Source organism: Protopterus annectens, chromosome 9.part0 (assembly GCF_019279795.1).
Source record: "Protopterus annectens isolate FY-2018-M chromosome 9.part0, PAN1.0, whole genome shotgun sequence".
In the NCBI taxonomy this organism is placed as follows: Eukaryota; Metazoa; Chordata; order Ceratodontiformes; family Protopteridae; genus Protopterus; species Protopterus annectens.
The window spans coordinates 806,009,086-806,028,494 of NC_056743.1; the positions used below are offsets into that span (position 1 = coordinate 806,009,086).

The 19,409-nt window shown below is 43.9% G+C and overlaps 1 protein-coding gene across 2 annotated transcripts in view; it reads left to right on the forward strand.

Moving 5' to 3' along the window:
- The window catches only part of TFCP2 (transcription factor CP2), a 1,028,615-nt gene that overhangs the window by 935,302 nt on the left and 73,904 nt on the right, over positions 1–19,409 (forward strand). For both annotated transcript variants that reach the window (XM_044083452.1, XM_044083451.1), the window contains exon 15: positions 14,211–14,262. In XM_044083452.1, coding sequence (XP_043939387.1) covers positions 14,211–14,262 — 52 coding nt within the window. The remainder of the gene's footprint in view (positions 1–14,210; positions 14,263–19,409) is intronic.

A 19,409-nucleotide genomic window follows, 5' to 3' on the forward strand; every position in this document is an offset into this window, starting at 1 on the left:
TAATTGTAATGCTGTTTATATTGTGTATATGTAGTTAGCTTTCCAATTTCTCCAGTCTTTTCCTTTTACCTTTTGATGCTTTACTCCACCCCCTCTTTACTATTGTGATTCTTTTGTAGCTCTATTCTTTTTTATTAGGTTCTGCCACTAAGAAGGCTGGGAGTTCAGACATCTCTTGGGCCACGTTTTGTATCCCAGATGATTGCAACTACCTTCTAATTCCCCATATAAATAGATACAGCTTCTTGAAGAGCAACAAGAATATTCATTGCATCTCTTTCTGACAATCCTAATAGAAGGTGTAGAATAAAAAGGTGTAAACTTGACTTCACCTAGGAAGCCCTTAAGCCCCTTGTCATAGGTTCATAGGTAGGTACTAGGCTATCGGCCCAAAGGCCTATGTAAGCCTAGCCATAACAATTCCCTGGATATTTCTTCCCAAAGTATTTACTTCTCTGGGCCCCTGTCTAACAGGGCGACTGACATCCCCGTGCTGAATTTCCTATCTCCCATCCACTCATCAAGGTTCCATTTGAAGAGGGCCAATGAGGCGCTCTGCTTGACATGTATGGGCAGTCTATTCCAGAGTATGGGGAGTCTCTGGGACAGGAACCTATCCCTCCAGCATGTTTTGTTCATTGTGATGACAAGGTTTAGATCCCTGGAGCATGTGGCTCTGAGGGATTGGGATTTCTTTAAGTGGAGCATGTCCAACAGCTCAGGGTTTGACATGGCCGTGTATGTTAAGCAGAGATTGCCTCTGAGCAGACGATATGCCACAGAGTATAGCTAGAATTTTTTTAGACGGTCAGCATATGGCATCTGCTTTAGGCCTGCGATTCTTTTAGTGAGGTATTTCTGTGGCCTTTCCAGCTGTTGCAGATGTCTTGTGAGGTACATACCAAACGGGGCATTATACTCTATTATGGGTCTAATAAGGGATAAGTATAGTGGGACAATGACCTCCTTTTTTCTGGATGAAAAGCCCTTAGTGATGAGGTGTGCCACATACAACGATTTCCTGACTGTTGTGGCGATGTGGTTATCGAAAGTGAGACCACTGTCCACCTGTGTCCCTAAGTCTCTCATCAAACTTTTGATGTTTAGCATCCTGCCACCTATGTGGTAATTTGTGGGTACATGTTTTTTTCCAAAGGGGATAACTATACGTTTCTTGGCATTAAGCTTGAGCCCATGGCTCTGGCACCAGGCATCTGTTTCTGTAAGGCCCTTTTGTAGAATATCCACACCATTTGGGGATTCAATAATGGCTCCCAGTTTGTAGTCGTCTGCGAACTTTGTTAGCCAGAGTTCCTTAGTGTTGGCCTGTACTTCAGAGAAGTAGATGCCAAACAAGAGTGGTCCCAGGACTGAACCCTGAGGTACTCCACTTGTCACTTGTCTGGAGCTGGATTTGGAGTCGGCTATTTTTACAGTCTGGGTTATGTCAGTAAGCCAGTTGGCAACCCATCGAGTGACGTAGGGATTTATGCCCAGCTTAGTAAGTTTATCTATGATTCCAGAGTGGGGGATGGTGTCGAAGGCCTTGGCAAGGTCCAGATAGGCTGTGTGGACCACCTTACCCTCGTCCACAGCTCCTGAGACTGATTTGAAGAAGTCAGTTTCAGGAGACAAGATCGGCCCTTCACAAACCCAAACTGGGTAGAGTCCAGTGTTTGAAGGTTGCCAATGTTTTTGTTTATAAGTTCCATGATAATGCGTTCCATGCCCTTGCAGATCAGGCTTGTCAGACTGATGGGATGGTAGTTCCTGGGATCCAAGGTGGATCCTCCCTTGTGGAGCGGGATAACTGTAGCTGTGCGCCACTCATTGGGCATGAAGCCTGAGGTGAGCCTATGATTAAACATGACACTTAGGTGAGGTGCCAGTTCATGTTGTAGTTCACGTAGTACATAGCCTGGGATGTCATCTGTTCCCATGGATGCTGTATTTTTAGCTTTGGAGAGCGCAGTTTCTACCTGTGTGGCCGTGATTATCGGAATTTGGCAATCTTTTGGTATTGAGATGGGCCGTTTAGGGGGTGAGAGGGGGGAGAAGTTGGCACTAAATCGATCTGCCAGGATATTGGAAATATCCTTGGGATCAGTATATTTAATGCCATTCTGTTGTAGCTCAGAGCAGATCTGAGCATTGCCATTTAGATTCTTGACATAACTATAGAATGCCTTGTGGTTGTCTTTGGAATCTTTGGCAAATTTATTTTCGTAACTAGCTTTTGAGGATTTTATGAAGGATCTCAGCTTCTTACTGAGGCTGGTGAGGGAGTTTTTTTTGCATCCTGGGATTTTCCTCTTTTCTATAACAGTTTCTTCCTTCTGTTGTATAGTTTGTGTATAGCAGGGAACCACCAGATTGGCTTCCTTTTTTTTTTTTTTTTTTAGAGAAGAGCATCTTGGTTCTGTTTTGGCACGATTCATGCATGAGTGGATGTGCTCGTACAGTGCCTTAGTGTAGGATTTTGCAGTCGAACTTCCAGATCCCGTCTGCGTGGATGTTGTGAAGTTTGTCACTTCTGACTTCAGCAGCATGAAGTTGGCTTTGGAGAAGTTTTTTAAGGAGGTTTCCTTACTGGGTGGTGGGGGTGGGATGTGGATGTCAAAGGTGATTTGCTTATGGTCAGACCTGACCAATGATAGATTCTCCATCTCCCATGTTGGTAATGACCAGGTCTAGGATATTGGCTCCCCTGATGGGACAATGGATTAGTTGATCCAGAGCGTTGGAATTTATGAATTCCAAGAACCGTTGGGAAACGGAGTTGGTACCCGAGTAGATGTTCATCGTGCATACAGCTGCAGTCATAACAGATGGGTTCTCCTGCTGTCATGCGGGTCCTCGGTCGGCCGAATTCCAAAGTCTAGGTCCAGCGTCGGTTGTCGTCACTTTCTTTTCTGACATCAGTGCGACAGGGGTATATAAGACACAGCCGACGCCATTTTCGTCAGTCTTTTTTGCCGCGCGGTGCCCAAAGCAGAAGCAGTTCGCAAGTGCCGGTCGGCCAGCTCCTGAAATTACGAAAATTTGGAAACCGAAGTCTTCTTTAAAGCTAAGTACCCGTTAGAAACTTTTCTTGCCTCAGACCGATGTCAGACAAAGTTAACAGTTGTATTTCTTGTGGGAAGCAAATACCGCATAAGGATTTCCATTCCCTCTGTATACCTTGTTTAGGCCCAGACCACGACGTCTCGGGCTGTTGCTTTTGTGCTACTTTCAATAAACGCACTATTAAGCATCGGGCGGAGTTCGCCCAGCACTTTTTTGGTAAAGCTTTTGATTATAAAATGTCGTCGGAGACTCTGACTACCGTTTTGTCCAAAAAACGCAAGGACAAAGACCGACACGCGAGGTCCGCGGTCTCCACCGACACCACGCCAAAACCGACTACACGTGGTCCGGTTCTCAGCGAGGCGCCTATGCAGCCCCTGACTACCGACGACACTTCTCTGGCGGTGTCTTCTGTAACCGAGACCACAGGTGCCTCGGCCCATACCCTGACTACAGCTACCGAAGCCACTGTGAGTGTTGAGCCTCTTAATGTGGACAGGTCCACTTCCACCCAGGGTGTCTTCAGACCCTCATCTTCCTTTTCCATAAAGGCCTTTACTAAGTCCAAACCAGCCATGCATCCCAAGAGGCCTGTTGCATAGGGCCCATCTCCAGGTCCCATGCCTAAAAAGCAGATGCTCAAAATGGCTGAGGATTTAATTACTCTTATCAGGGGTTCCCAACCCCCTCCGGACAAGAGACCCAGAGTGGAGGAAGATTCTCCCTCTTCTGACCAGGGCTCCATTATTTCAGAACATTCTGATGAAGAGGAACACTCGTACTCCCCTTTTGAAGATTCTGATGCAGAGCAGTCCATTCCTTCTGTATCTCCCCCAGAGGATTTTTCTTTCGGAAACCTTGCATACCTTGAGGGAACACTTCCATTGGGAAGGCCAAGATTTTTCAGATTCCAAGAAAAGACTTAGGGAATTTCTTTTGCTACCTCAGCACAGACCTCTGGCGATTCCTCCTGTCTTGGACATACTTGATGATGTTTACTCGGAGGCTTGCCTTAATCCGGATTCCCTGCCTCCTGCCCCAGTCAAGCCTGATAGGTACTACAGAGTTCCTAACTCACACCAATTTCTTTACAAAAGCCATAATGCTGACCCTGAAACCATTTCTCAAGGCCCCAAGGGAATGAAGGCCTCTACTGCTAAGAATCCATTACCTTCCGAAAGAGTCTAGATCCTTAGAAAGGTGGGGAAAAAAGGTATATACCTCGGCCACCCTAGCCATGAGGGCCTTAAATTGTCAGTTCCATATGCTTAAATATCAGCAGTTTCTGTTATCACAATTAAGGAATAAAATGTCACAACCTGAACAACCAGATTTGAAGGAGTTGCAGGATATGATGCATAGTGCAGAACAAGTGGGTAAACACACCTTACAATGTGGCTATGATGCTCTAGAGGCCTCAAGTAGAGCTGCTGTTACAGGATCAGTCATTCGTAAACATGCCTGGCTTAGGGAACAAACCTTGCCTGATCATGTTAAAGCTAAACTACTAGATGCTCCTTTAGAAAAGGATGTATTATTTGGTACTAATGCTGAGGAGATACTACAGAAAATGGAAGAAAAAGCTAAATCTATGCAAACTGTCAAAGCTTTTCTACAGGTACAACCACCACGTTTTAGCAGAAATTGGCCTTCAAAAAACTGGTCCTTTCCAGCCACGGACAAGCCCCAAAGAGGTAGATACAGGCACACAAGGGGCAGAGGACAATCTCAAGGATCATATAGAGGCAGACAATGGCAAACTCCAGCACCAAGAGGTGGCGAAGACAGTGCACAACAATACAGGAAACAAACCCAATGACTTTCCCTTTGCATGCCAAGCAAGTCTCAGCTGGCAGCACCCTTGGGAGGAAAGCTGGCATTATTTTCAAAAAATTGGCATATTATCACAATAGACAAATGGATCCTGGACATTATAAACAGAGGCTACAGATTTCATTTTCACACTCTTCCAAAAAAGAGGCATGCCGAACCTGCCACACAATCAAAGGGCAGAGGCTCAAATACAAATTTCAAAGCTCATGGACATGAAAGCTATTCAAGAGGTACCTACTCACGAACAAGGTCAAGGTTTTTATTCCAGACTTTTCCTGGTACCAAGGAAGGGAACCGATTGGAGACCCATTTTGGACTTATCCATCCTAAACACATTTCTACTCGTACCAAAATTCAAGATGCTCACCTTACAGCAGCTTCTTCCCATGCTGGGCAAGGAGTCTTGGCTGGTAACATTGGACCTCAAGGAGGCATACCTGCATGTCCCAATCAGACAAAGCTGCAGAAGATACCTCAGATTTCTTGCAGGTTCAATCCACTATCAATTCTCTGCATTGCCCTTTGGCTTATCTACTGCGCCCAGAGTATTCACAAAATGCCTGGCATCAGTAATTGCCTACTGCAGACTTCAAGGGATACAAATTTACCCTTATTTGGACGACTGCCTGATCCAAGCGGACAGCAAACACATACTTCTGGAACATCTGGCTTATGTAACACGGTTATTGAATTCTCTGGGATACACAGTCAACAAAGAGAAATCCAGGTTAACACCATCTAGGAAAATAATTTTCCTGGGTGCCAACTTGGACACAAACACCCAGATGGCCTATCTTACGCCAGAAAAACAGGGGCAACTAACTCAGTACTTCAGAATACTAGCAAATTGTACCAGGCTAACTGCAAGGAAAATCCTGCAGGCTCTGGGCTTCATGGCATTTTGCATTCTTCTAATCCCATGTGCAAAGTTGCATATGAGGAAACTTCAATGGTACCTAAAAAAACCTATGGTCTCAACACAGCCACAGGTTGGAAACAATAATATCACTAATCCCATGTTTGCAAAAGGAATTTCTATGGTGGGCCCAAGCATGCCAAACAAACACAGGTCTACCATTCTGCAAGCCTCAAGCAAATCAAGTCATCACAACAGACGCCTCAGACTACGCTTGGGGGGGCACACATGACAGACAGGTGCATTCAGGGCGAATGGTCCCAAAAGGAAAAGCACCTTCACATCAATCAAAAGGAAATGCTAGCAGTGATAAATGCAATTACAGCTTTCAAGGACCTCCTGCATCCATGGCAATTATTGATAAGAACAGACAACACCACAGTAATGTGGTACATAAACAAACAAGGAGGAACACATTCATACCCCCTGTGCAGGCTGGCCATGTCACTTTGGAACTTCGCTCTGTAATGGCAAATCGAACTTCAAGCACAGTACCTGCCAGGTTTGGAAAACCTGCTGGCAGACAATCTAAGCAGAAATATGACAGACCCGCATGAATGGAAGTTGCATCCTCAAGTGTTTACAAATATAATCCAAGCGTGGGAAAGGCCAGACATAGATCTCTCTGCCTCCCACAGGAATCATTAATTGACAAAATTCTGCTCAAGGACATTCCATCCAAAGGCCTGGAGAGTGGGCGCCCTTTCTTTCAGTTGGGCAGCACGGGCAGTTTACGCCTTCCCACCTTTGCCTCTTCTGCCCAAGGTGCTCTTGAAAGCAAGAGCAGACAGACCGAGGATGATACTGATTGCTCCAGACTGGCCAAGACAACACTGGTACCCACTCCTGAGGAGCCTAACACATTCTCCTCCCTAGACCCTACCTCTAATGCCTCTTCTACTGACTCAGCACAGCTACAAAACTCTTCACAGTCAGCTGAAAACACTCAGTCTGGCTGCATGGAAAATTCCTTAACACCACAACAGACCCTACTATCCAAGGAGGTGCAGGATGTAATTTTGGAGGCCAGAAGGCCATCTACTAGAAAGGCTTACTCCGCAAAATGGAAACGGTTGTCGCTTGGAATGATAAAAAAGGCCAGGATCCTAGAAAACTGAATTTGCCTCAGATATTCCAGTATCTAGCTGAGCTGTTGAACAGTGGACTTTCATTTTCCTCCATCAAAATCCATGCCTCAGCCATTTCTGCAGAATACAACACTGATCCACCTTTATTCTCTCACCCACTCTTAAGACAGTTCCTCAGAGGGGCTAAGAATATAAGACCTCCAAGGAAATAACCAATACCAGCCTGGGATCTTAATTACATTCTAGAAAAATTAACATTGCCTCCCTTTGAACCAGCTGCCTCAACAGATTTGCAATATTTGTCCTGGAAAACAGCTTTCCTTCTGGCCATTACCTCAGCTCGTAGGGTTTCGGAACTACAAGCCCTCATGGCTGTGCAGCCCTTTCTCATCTTTCATCAGGACAGGGTTTCCCTATGAACCAACCCTTCATTTATGCCTAAGGTAGTATCCAGGGTAGCTTTAAATCAGGCCATACACTTACCTACCTTTTACCCCAATCCTCAAAACAAAGGGGAAAGGCTGCTACATTCCTTAGACAGCTATGTTACTATTTGGACAGAACAAAGCCTTTCAGGAAATCAGAACAACTCTTTGTGTCCTACACTGTAGGAGCTCAAGGGAAGCCAATTTCCAAACAGACAATTTCAAAATGGATAGGCCACTGCATACGGTTTTGTTACTCCTTTCATGGTAAATCTGTACCTGTAGGCATCAGATCCCACTCCACAAGGGCCACAGCTACCTCTGCAGCCTTCCTCAGAGGAGTCCCTACCAAAGATATTTTGCAGGCAGCCACTTGGAGTTCTGTGCATACCTTCACTAAACGCTACCACCTACCTTTATACTCCAAACCTAGAGCAGGCTTTGCCACTGCTGTGTTGCAGGGCATTCTGGCTCCTCCCAGTTCCACCTAGTGCCTACCACCCTGTGCGTAGCTTTGGGATTCTACCCATCTGTTATGACTGCAGCTGTATGCACGATGAACATAGTACAGTTTTGTACCTACCATAAATGTAGATGTTCGAGTGCTAATACAGCTGCAGTCCAGGTTTCCCTCCCTCCTTCCCCTCTGGCTACAGACCTAGTGGCTAACTCCTCAAGTTACAACTTGATTGGGTTGTCCTTCTATGATGTATTTGCTTGCAACTACTGTTTTTTGATTATATTGCAATGCATGATTATATATTTATATATATATATATATATATATATATATATATAGATATATATATATATATTGCCTTCCTTATGGGGGCACCTGACATCTGGGGCAAGAAAGACTGAAGAAAATGGTGTTGGCTGTGTCTTATATACCCCTGTCGCACTGACGTCAGGAAAGAAAGCGACGACAACCGACGCCTGACCTAGACTTTGGAATTCGGCCGACCGACTGACGGCAGGAGAACCCATCTGTTATGACTGCAGCTGTATTAGCACTCGAACATCTACATTTATGATAGGTACAAAACTGTACTTTTTCCCAATTAATGGCAGGGTAGTTGAAATCACCCAGTATTAAGGTGTTTGGTTGTATCTTAATATTTTCCAGTATGTTTAGAAAGGTGTAGTGAGAATCTTGGGGCATGGTGGGGGATCTGTAGCATGCCACAATTTGGATTGCAGTCTTACCTAGTGTTAGTTGCACCTGGAGAATTTCAGATGCATTGTGCTGGGCAACTAGCCTGGAGGTGTGAATATCCTTGTTGAATATGGACACTCCTCCACCTTTAGTGTTTTGGTCTTGGTTTGGGGCCGAAAAGTGTGGCAAGAATTGTAGCCTGGTATTGCAGGGGTGCTCTCTGGAGCCTTGAACCAGGTCTCAGTTACTGCACAGATATTGATGTTCTCCATTTTTAGGAGTGCCTCGAGAGAGTGCATTTTGAGGTTTAGACGTCTAGCATTCAGTAGCATTACCTTCAGATTTTGCATGCTTGTATCTGTTACGGTGGTGGTTTTATTCTTTGAACCTTGCCTAAAAAAGGCACTATAGGGGTGCAAGAGCTTTAGCCAGTAACCTGAATCCCAGGGGTGACAGATGCAGAACATCTCTGGCAAAACATTGTGGTTTGTCGATCATGTCTTCCCAGGCAGACAAATACTGAATCCCCTTTGAATGATACCAGAAGCTTAGCCAATTGTTGAAGTAAATCATTTTGTCCTTCTACTGTGGTATAATTCTGGGCGAAGGCAGGATGCTACTCAGGGCTAGGGTCATACCTGCCTGGGTCACATGATCCAAGAGCTCTTCCATGTCTCTCTCCATGTAGTCCAGGGAGGTACATCTCAAGTCATTCACTCCAGCATGGACAATGACAGAGTCGTATTTGTACTTGTTGTTTAGTGACTTGAGTGCATGCGTTATGTGGCGGATCCTGGCACCTGACAGGCAGCTGACTGTAATTTTCTCCTTGTTCAGCTTGGTGAGTGGGACATCAGTGTGCCTGAGTATACAGTCACCTATGACTAAAGTGTTGGGTACTTTGTCTTGCCTTAGGGGCTGTTGTTGGGTGGCACACTGGTGGTGTGAGCTGTGTGTCACTTTGGTTGTGACTGGTGTTTGTTTGCGTTTCGGCTTCGGAGGTCCTTGTTGCTTGGGCAGATTAATGTTAAGGGCCTCCGCATATATGCGTTTAGTGTTGCTATGTGTGGGTGTTGATGGTGTGGGGTTTGAGGGACTATGAGTTGCTTGAGGTGTAATGCAGGTGTTAACCTTCTCCTCTTGACTGTTTAGCACAGTCTTGGCCGATGAGAGCTTAGCTTCCAGTTTGGCTATGTAAGTGCATCTCTCGCAGGTTGTAGTATTGGGTGGTAGGAGGAGAGGATTGTCTGTGTACATGAGGCAGTTGCCGCACTGCCCCAGTATGCCCAGATTCACCAGGTGGACAGGAGAAATCAACGGAAGCTGACCCTTGGACATGCCTGTTTAGGTGCTTTTTTGTAAAGTTTAAGAGCTGTTTTCTCTTACCTTTGCAAAGTACTCTGCAATTATAGGCTGTTTAGTGCCTATGATTAATTTCTCCTTATTGACAAGGAGAGCGGAGTGCTTGAATTAGTTTCAGGCTGCTGTCTTCGTTTAAGAAAGCATTCATGATAGGAGTAAGACTACTCGGTTACATCTAGCCTCCTGAAAGTGTAATGCTATCCTTCTCATCCATTTATCCTTAATGAAAATATTGTACTTTGTCTCATCAATGTGCATCACCACAAGGCCATAAGCCATAGATGTGACTGCACTGCGTAAATCTTCATTCTGTATCCTTAGCTGGGTTGATTATGTTCCGTGTAGACTTGTACAGTATGTAAGCTAAAAATTACCCTTCTGGCTACTCTTAGGATCCATATTTTAGTCATAGCTTTAAACCACAAAGACAGATTTACCCCCCACAAAAGTCTACTTCTATGTACATCATTTTTAAGCCAGACTTCAACATACCAAAATGCTTTCTACATATGAATGAAATGTTTCAGTATCCATGTATAAATCAAACCAAATCAACATAGGTGCAACACTGCTTACTTCTTTCGGTCTCTCCAGAACCATGACTAATGCCCAGCAGTATGCTTACCCCTTCATGCTTTTACCTAGCACACAGGCAGCTGTGTCTGTACTATTATTTTCTGATAACAGAAGTTACCAGGTAACATTTCATGGTAATGGTAACATTGAATAGTGGGCTTTAATAAACATGGGAGGAGGACTATTCGTCGTGACAGTACAGCCAGCTATTGGCTTCCTTCTGACATTGCAGAGAATAACATAGGTTGTCATAGTAGCAGATTTTCTAGGTAGCATAAAAAAGTAACTAAAGTTCACATTTCTGCAGTGACTAGTGCTGATCAACTTAAATTACTCTGTTATTTATGACCATTACCAAGGATATATTTAACTACTTGGACTTTTTGCCTTTTCCACCATTCACCACAGACTATCATATCTGTCCCCCAGCCACAACACTAATCATTCTCTTGTTCCCCTAGCAGGAGCTCTGTGACTTATTTGCTCTAAGGCAAGGGTTGGGTGAGCTGGCAGTGGGATCATCATGTTCTTAGATGAGCAGGTTTTACTCTTAACCCTAGCAGTCTCCTGTGCATAATTCTGTTTTTCCCAAAGGGTTGATGGACAAAGGGGCTTAGCAATGTATATGTACCCACCTCCTTTTGAGTCGGTCACCCCTCCCATGGCTAGCAACACTGTATGGCCACATTTTTCCACCAGTAATACTACTACCACAAGTGTGCCCAGTCAAAGAAAAAAAATGTAGGAAATAAAAAGCCATTTTATTCTGCACAATATTACAGCAGGATGTAAGACAACCACATTTCAGAGTTTAACCCATGTAAAGTGTAATCTCCCCCCATCAGTTACTTTGTGCTTTATTTTTGGAGTTTAGCTTGAGGCCATGGCTCTGGCACCAGTTGTCTGTTTCTATGAGGCCCTTTTGGAGGATGCTTGTGTCGGCTGGAGAGTCGATTATGGCGCCCAGTTTGCAGTCATCTGCAAACTTGGTCAGCCACAGTCCTTCTGTGTTGGCCTGTACCTCCGAGAAATATATGCCGAACAAGAGAGGTCCCAGGACTGAGCCTTGTGGGACGCCACTTGTAACTGGTTTGGAGTCTGACATGGCTCCAGCAATTCTAACCATGTGGGTTCTGTCCTTGAGCCAGTTTGCAACCCATCTAGTGACATAGGGGTTTATATTTAAGCTGGTGAGCTTATATATAATGCCCGAGTGGGGTATTGTATTCAAAAGCTTTTGCGAGGTCCAGGTAGGCTGTGTGGACCACCTTCCCTTCGTCAGTGGCCTTGGTGACTGTTTCAAAGAAGTCGACCAGGTTTAAGAGGCAGGATCTGCCCTTAACAAAGCCGAACTGGGTAGGATCCAGTGTCTGTAGATCCCCAATATCTTTATTTATGAGGTCCATGATGATCCTTTCCATAGCTTTGCAGACCAAAGTAGTCAGGCTTATGGGGCGATAGTTTCCAGGGTCCGTTGAGGCACCACCTTTGTGGAGAGGGACCACTGTTGCTCTACGCCACTCTCTGGGTACATATCCTGTAGTAAGGCTGAGATTGAACAGTAGTTTTATGTTTGGGTTTAGCTCTTCTTGGAGTTCATGTAGGACGCAGCCCAGGACACCGTCTGGTCCCATTGATGCTGTGTTTTTTGCTTTGGAGAGGGCGGCTCTTACCTGAGCATCTGAGATGTCAGGGGGGTAGCACTCTGCTGGGATAGATATTTGCCCTTTTGGTGGGGGGGGAGTTTGCACTGAACCTGTCAGCTAGGATGTTGGCAATGTCTGTGGGGTCGGTGTATTTTTTGTCATTTTGGACTAATTCTGAGCATATCTGGGAATTCCCACCCAGGTTCCTAACATAACTAAAGAAAGCCTTGTGATTATCCTTAGTGTCCTGTGCAATTTTTCTCTCGAAGCTGGCCTTAGACGATTTTATGAGTGCCCTTAGTTTTTTGCTAATACTGATCAGAGATGGCTTCCCTTTTTGGGATTTTGCTCTATCATGTAGTAGCTTCCTCCTTTATTGTATAGTTTGTTTATGGCTGGGGTCCATATATGTTTCCAGGTAACATTATGTTCATCATGAGGTCACTGTTGTCGTTTAAGCTATGTGTGATGTATCCTGCCAAAGACCATATATCTGTGGAGGCACAAGATTGTGCCTGTATATATCAGTGCCAAAATTTAGAATTTTCTTGCTGTTGAAGCTATCAGTAAGATCATCTTCGCGGTTTCCTCTGTGATTGGCTAGTTTTGAAAAAGTGGACTTATATGCACCCTGTTTGGGGGACTTTTCCTTTAATTTTTCTGTGAAAAGTGTTTTTTGGATTGCGTGAGAGAAAGGGGAAGTACTTGTGTGTATGACAAATCACTTGGAGATTCTCACACAGCCTGTTTTTTTCTGTAAAGGTAAGGAGCACTCTGTCCAGTCATGCTCCATTTGTTTATCTTTCGAACTTTATGAACTGGCTGACTTCCTCAGACTTTGTATAGAGAACCAACAGCTATAAAAGCACTTACTTGAGCCACCATGGAATCTAGTGTCAGTACCGAGGATATCCCTCCTTTGCGCATCAAGCAACAAAAAGTTTAGTGAAGGTTTTTCAATGCAGTCTTCAACATGCTCTCTTTTCTGGCTCAGTGTAAGATTCTGCTGTGCGTGTATATGAGCCTGTTGGTTAGTTCAGCTTCTTCCAACCTCTCAGATTTTGCTTTAGGAAACTACTAAGGTTCAGGAGTCTATGTCCTCAAGGTTCGGACATGCATCTAGTATGGACAAAGGAAAACCGCACTTGATCATTTTGGAAGATGTACATGTTGATGTCGCTCAGATTTTTGAGGAGGTGCTGGAAATCAAGGAGAGGACTTTAATTCTTTAAAAAAAAATGCTCGACTCTGACCCTTCCCCCTTCCCCTTCCTCCACCTGACTGTCTAAGGATTGATAATCATCCTAGGCTACTGCAACATTGCTCTAAAGGTGAACATATAGTACAGTTCTGTAAGTAAACTTTGCCATAACAGTAGATTGCCAGTTAGATCACATTAGTATTAACACCCTCCCTCCTACCCCTGTTTTTGAACTTCTGGTAGGTGTCTGTCACTAGATTTTAGAATCTTCTGTCTTGGCTTTCTGCCAGGATAGGATTCCCCCTTATCCCTGCTTCCCCCCTTTCTCCTAGCTCATAACTTGATATTTATTTGTCTCTAGCCTTCTTCATGTGAGGCAATAAAGGTCTGAATTTTGAAGCTGATACATCTGCTTTTATACCAGGACAAACTGGCTCATGGAAGGCACCCTAAGCTTTGCATACTGGCCGTACGCCCTCTCCTTGGTTGGATACGTCCTATGGAGCTTAGGCTACTGCCACAGTGATCTGTTTGAACATCTACTGTAATGGTAAGTTTACTTCCACAACTGTACTTTCCCCACTTGAAGAACATGGCATGTAGCTGGTTTAATATTACCTCAGGGCTGATGAGTGAGCAAGCTAATAGTAATTTGTAGTAGTGTGAAGACTTTTAATTGTTAACCAAGTAGGCCAACTAGACATGAGTGCCACTTTTCAGGGACAACTCAGGAGAGCTGTCTGATTTGCTTAGAGTCACATAGTAGGCAAATGGAGAATGAGGAAATCAAGCTTCGCACTACAGGAAGTAGCTCATTAACAGCTCATAGCCTTAATCAGAGTAGTTTAGTTTAGTAGGCCATGTAGTCAGTATTTGCCAGTATCTTCCATGTTTGTCTCCGGTGTTTCATTGTGTTTTCTTTTATTTTCTCCTGTTTGCAGATGATAATCAACTTTCAAGATGAATCTTGTTTCGTTCTGGACACAATGAAAGGTAAATTAGTAAGACGACCCGTTTTACTGCTACTTCCAATTATATAAAATACTTTTTGCAGTTAATCATAAGGGCTAAATATTGTAGTTGGGGAATCATAAGTAAACTTTGTCTATTGTTACTTAACAGTATGATCTACATTAGGCTCATCCTAATTACAATTCTGTAAAACACTTATTCTTTTGTTTTGATGCATCTTTTGTAATTAGAGCTCTTACTGGATGGCAGGTCAGGGAATTTGGTTATGTCTCATTTAAAATGCCGGTTGAACTGGCTGTATTGTTCTATAGTGTTTTATTTTTATCTAAAAATATGTATGTTAATCACAAGCTCCAGTTCAGCAGACATTTCAAATCTTTTTATTTTCAAGTTGATGTCAGAATAAATTAACAGTTCATTTAGAAATGCTGAACTAATATAAAATGACACTAGTAAGGGATATTTGTTTCCATACAACTTTGCCACTACTTCATATAACAAAAACCCAGTAAAATCCTTTGAGAGCAGGTATCAAAGAGAGATGAAAAGGACCGCAATCTAATTTGTAAGAGAAGTATCTAAGCATACCTTTCAGTTGTCAGTTTTTTTTTGAATGACCAGATTTTTGCCTCGTATTTTGGTCTGTTTTTGTAAAGTTTGTGCTTTTCTGATAAATTATTGATAACTGAAGTCATTAAATAATGACAGAGTTTGACTTTGTATTCTTCAGAAAATACATGTGGATACAAAACTTACTATTGTTTCAGCTTTCTAAGCTTATAAGAGCAATATTTGTCTTTGACTAATTTTGAGCCTTTGTGCCCCCCCCCCCACACACACACGTTATTTTTGGCTTTATCCAGAATTCTTGAGCCAAAAGGTTTAGAAAGATATTTGCAGGCATCTAGAATAAACACTTTAAGATCTGAGCTATCTAAATAAAAAAGATTGCATGAAAAATCATTCTATGTAGATGAAAATGTAGATATACATGTCCCGTTTGCTTCAGTTTAAAAGAAGTTAATGTGAGGATGGTGGGGCAGGGCACAGAATGTGGACCAAAATGGCTGAAGTTTGGGGGGGGGGTCTTGCATTCGGCCGCCTGGTTGGTGTGCTGGTAGAAAGGAATGGCTGTTCCTCCCCAACCCTTCTTTTTTTTTTCAGATGAAATTTTTTTCTTCACATGAAGAGCTGGGGGGCGGGGCACTATTTTATGTGACCAGCGGAACAGGGCACTGGTTGAGCCAACTAAGCTTCTGAACACAGAGGCACATTTGATGAAAGAAGCCATGTTTTCTGGATTTCTTCTGACACGGTGCAGATGTGATCTGCCATCTGTGTTGTCTTAGACTGAAACCTGTAGAAAGTGAGTGCACTGTATGACATATATATAGATTGACCTTTGATTATTGGGAAAGTCTGACTGGGTAGGACGCCATTTTCAGCACAGGCCCAGTCTTTAAAAATAATACAAAAAACAAATATGGTTTAAATAATTACAGCAAATTAGATGTAATATGAAAGCATTGATTAAAAATAGATACAAGTTATATGACAATGATTTAATAGTTAGAGACTTTTTATCCAGTTTGTAGAGAGATTTAAGGTAAGTAATTATAATACAAACAGGAATGCAAATACAAAGTGAGAGAAAAACAGGTTTATGGTTTATTTAGAGAGAAAGCCGCGGGAGAGAAATTGATAGAAGGGAGTGAAGAATGGAGAGTAAGGAGATGTAGATGTGAATAGGTATTCGTCCACATTTAGGGATGTGTTGGGCAAGAACAGACCCAGCTTTTGGCTTTGAAGTCTTTCATAGGTAGGTACTAGGCTATCGGCCATAGGGCCCATACAAGCCTAGCCAAAAAATGTACCCTGGCTTTCGCCACCCAAGAAAATTATTTTCCTGTGCCCCTGTCGAGCAGAGCCACAGAAGTGATCCCCGGGGTGAATTTCCCATTTCCCATCCAATCATCAAGATTTTTCTTGAAGAGTGCTAATGAGGAGCTCTGTTTGACATAGATAGATAGTCTGTTCCAGAGTATGGGAAGTCTCTGGGACAGGAATCTATCCCTCCAGCATGTTCTGTTTATTGTGGTGACAAGGTTTAGGTCCCTAGAGCGTGTAGCTTGGAGGGATTGGGATTTCTTTAAGTGGAGCATGTCCAACAGCTCTGGGTTTGACATAGCTTTGTATGTTAGGCAAAGATCGCCCCTGAGTAGGCGATATGCGATGGAGTAAAGCTGTAGTTTTTTGAGACGGTCTGCGTAGGGCATCTGTTTGAGGCCAGTAATCCTCTTTGTGAGGTATTTCTGTGGTCTTTCCAGTTGTAGATGTCTTGAGGTACATACCAAAAGGGGCGTTGTACTCTATAATGGGTCTAATGAGTGATGAGTAGAGGGGAACAATGACCTCTTTTTTTCTGGATGAGAATCCTTTTGTGATTAGATGAGCCACGTAGAAGGATTTCCTGACCACTGTGGCGATGTGATTATCAAAGGAGAGACTACTGTCCACCTGTGTCCTAAGGTCTCTTATCACATTTTCGGCATTAAGTAGACTACCAGCTATGTGGTAGTTCATGGGTACAGAGTTTTTACCAAGGGGGATGACAGTACACTTTTTTGGCATTGAGCTTCAGGCCATGGCTTTGACACCAGGTATCTGTCTCAGTGAGGCCCTTTTGTAGTTTGCCCACATCGTTAGGAGTTTCAATTATGGCTCCTAGTTTGCAGTCATCTGCAAACTTTGTTAGCCAAAGACCTGTGTTGGCCTGCACTTCAGAGAAGTAGATGCCAAACAGGAGAGGACCCAGGACTGAACCCTGTGGTACTCCACTTGTCACTGGTCTGATGCCGGATTTGGAATCCGCTACTTTCACAGTGTGGGTTCTGTCCGTGAGCCAGTTGGCAACCCATCTTGTGACATAGGGATTGATACGTAGTTTGGTGAGCTTATCTATAATTCCAGAGTGGGGGATGGTGTTGAAAGCCTTGGCGAGATCTAGATAAGCTGTGTGCACTATTTTACCCTCCTCTATGGCTTTGGTGACTGCTTCAAAGAAGTTAGTCGAGTTTAGGAGACATGATCTGCCTTTTACAAATCCAAACTGGGTAGGGTCCAGAGTTTGGAGATTACCAATGTCTTTGTTTATGAGTTCCACGATGATACATTCCATGGCTTTGCAGACCAGGCTCGTCAGGCTAATGGGGCGGTAGTTCCTGGGGTCCGTAGTGGCTCCCCCTTTGTGGAGTGGGATAACAGTCACAGTGCGCCATTCAGTGGGTACAAAGCCTGAGGTGAGGCTATGATTGAACTTGGTACTTAGGTAGGGTGCCAGTTCATTCTGTAGTTCGTGTAGAACATAGCCTGGGATATTGTCAGGTCCCATGGATGCTGTGTTCTTGGCTTTGGAGAGTGTGTTTTTTTACCTGTGCGGCCGTGATTATAGGAACTTTGCATTCTTCCGGTATAGAGATGGGCCCTCTAGGGGGTGAGAGGGGGGTAAAGTTAGCACTGAACCTATCTGCTAGGATGTTGGCAGTATCAGTTGGTTCTGTATATTTAGTGCCATTGTGCTGTAACTCAGAGCAGATCTGAGTTGTTCCCATTTAGATTCTTGACATAGCTATAGAATGCTTTGTGGTTGTCTTTAGAATCAGTGGCGATTTTGTTTTCATAACTAGCTTTGGAGGATTTTATGAGGGATCTCAGCTTCTTACTGAGGTTGACCAGGGAATTCCTCCAGTCATGGGACTTTACTCTTTTTTGCAATAGTTTCTTTCTTCTGTTGTTGAGTTTGTTTATGGCAGAGGACCACCAGATTGGCTTCCTTTTTTGGAGGATAACATCTTGGTTCTATTAGGGATAGCATGATCCATGCACTCGTGTAAGTGCTTATAAAGTGCATTTGTGTAGGATTCAGCAGTCATACCTCTATTGTCCGTCTGCATGGGTGTCATGAAGTTTGCCACTTCTGTTTTAAGAAGTGTGAAGTTGGCTTTGGAGAAGTTTTTTACAATGGTTTCCCTAATTGGGGCTGGGGGTAGGATGTGGATGTCTAGACTGATTAGCTTGTGGTCGGATCTGACCAATGAGGAATTGACCTCTGGTGTGGAACACCGGTTTCCCATGTTGGTAATGACCAGGTCTAGGATATTGCTGCCCCTGGTGGGGGTGTGAATAAGTTGATCCAAGGCATTGGAATTTATGAATTCTAGAAAACGTTGAGCAAAAGAGTTGGTACATGAGTAGTTTTCCCAGTTAATGGTGGGATAGTTGGAATCGCCCATTATTAGGGTGTTGGGTTGTACCCTAATACTTTCCAGTGTATCAAGAAATGAGGAGTGTGAATCCTGGGGCATGGTGGGGGTCTGTAGCAAGCTACAATTTGGATTGCGGTCTTGCCCAGAGTTAGTTGCACTTGGATAATCTCGGATGCATTATGCTGTCCATCTAGCCTAGAGGTGTGGATATCCTTAATGAATATGAACAAGCCTCTGCCTTTAGTGCTTCTTTCTGGGTTAGGTGGCCGAAAGGTGTGGTATGAATTGAAGCCTGGTAATGCAGGGGTGCTCTCTGGAGCTTTGAACCAGGTCTCTGTCACTGCACAGATGTCAGTGTTCTCCATTTTAAGGAGTACCTCGAGTGAGTGCATTTTGAGGTTTAGACTTCAAGCATTGAGTAGCATTACCCTCAGATTTTGCTTGCTTATACCTGTTACGGTGGTGAATTTGTGATTTGAACCTTGCCTAAAAAAGGCACTATAGGGGTGGCAAGAGCCTTAGCCAGTATCCGGAATCCTAAGGGTGACAGGTGCAGGCCATCTCTGGCAAAGCATCATGGACTGTCGATCATGTCGTCCCAGGCAGACAAATACTGGATCCCCTTAGAATGACACCAGAAGCTTAGCCAATTTTTGAAGTCAATCATTTTGTCCTTGTACTGTGGTATCATTCTGGGTGATGGCAGGATGCTACTCGGGGTTAGGGTCATACCTGCCTGGGATACAAGATCGGAGACCTCCTCCATGTCTCTTTTCATGTAGTCCAGGGAGGTATGTCTCAGGTCATTCACACCAATATGGACAATGACAGTGTCATATTTGTACTTATTGTGGAGTGACCTGAGTGCATGCGTTATGTGGCGGATCCAGGCAGCTGACAGTA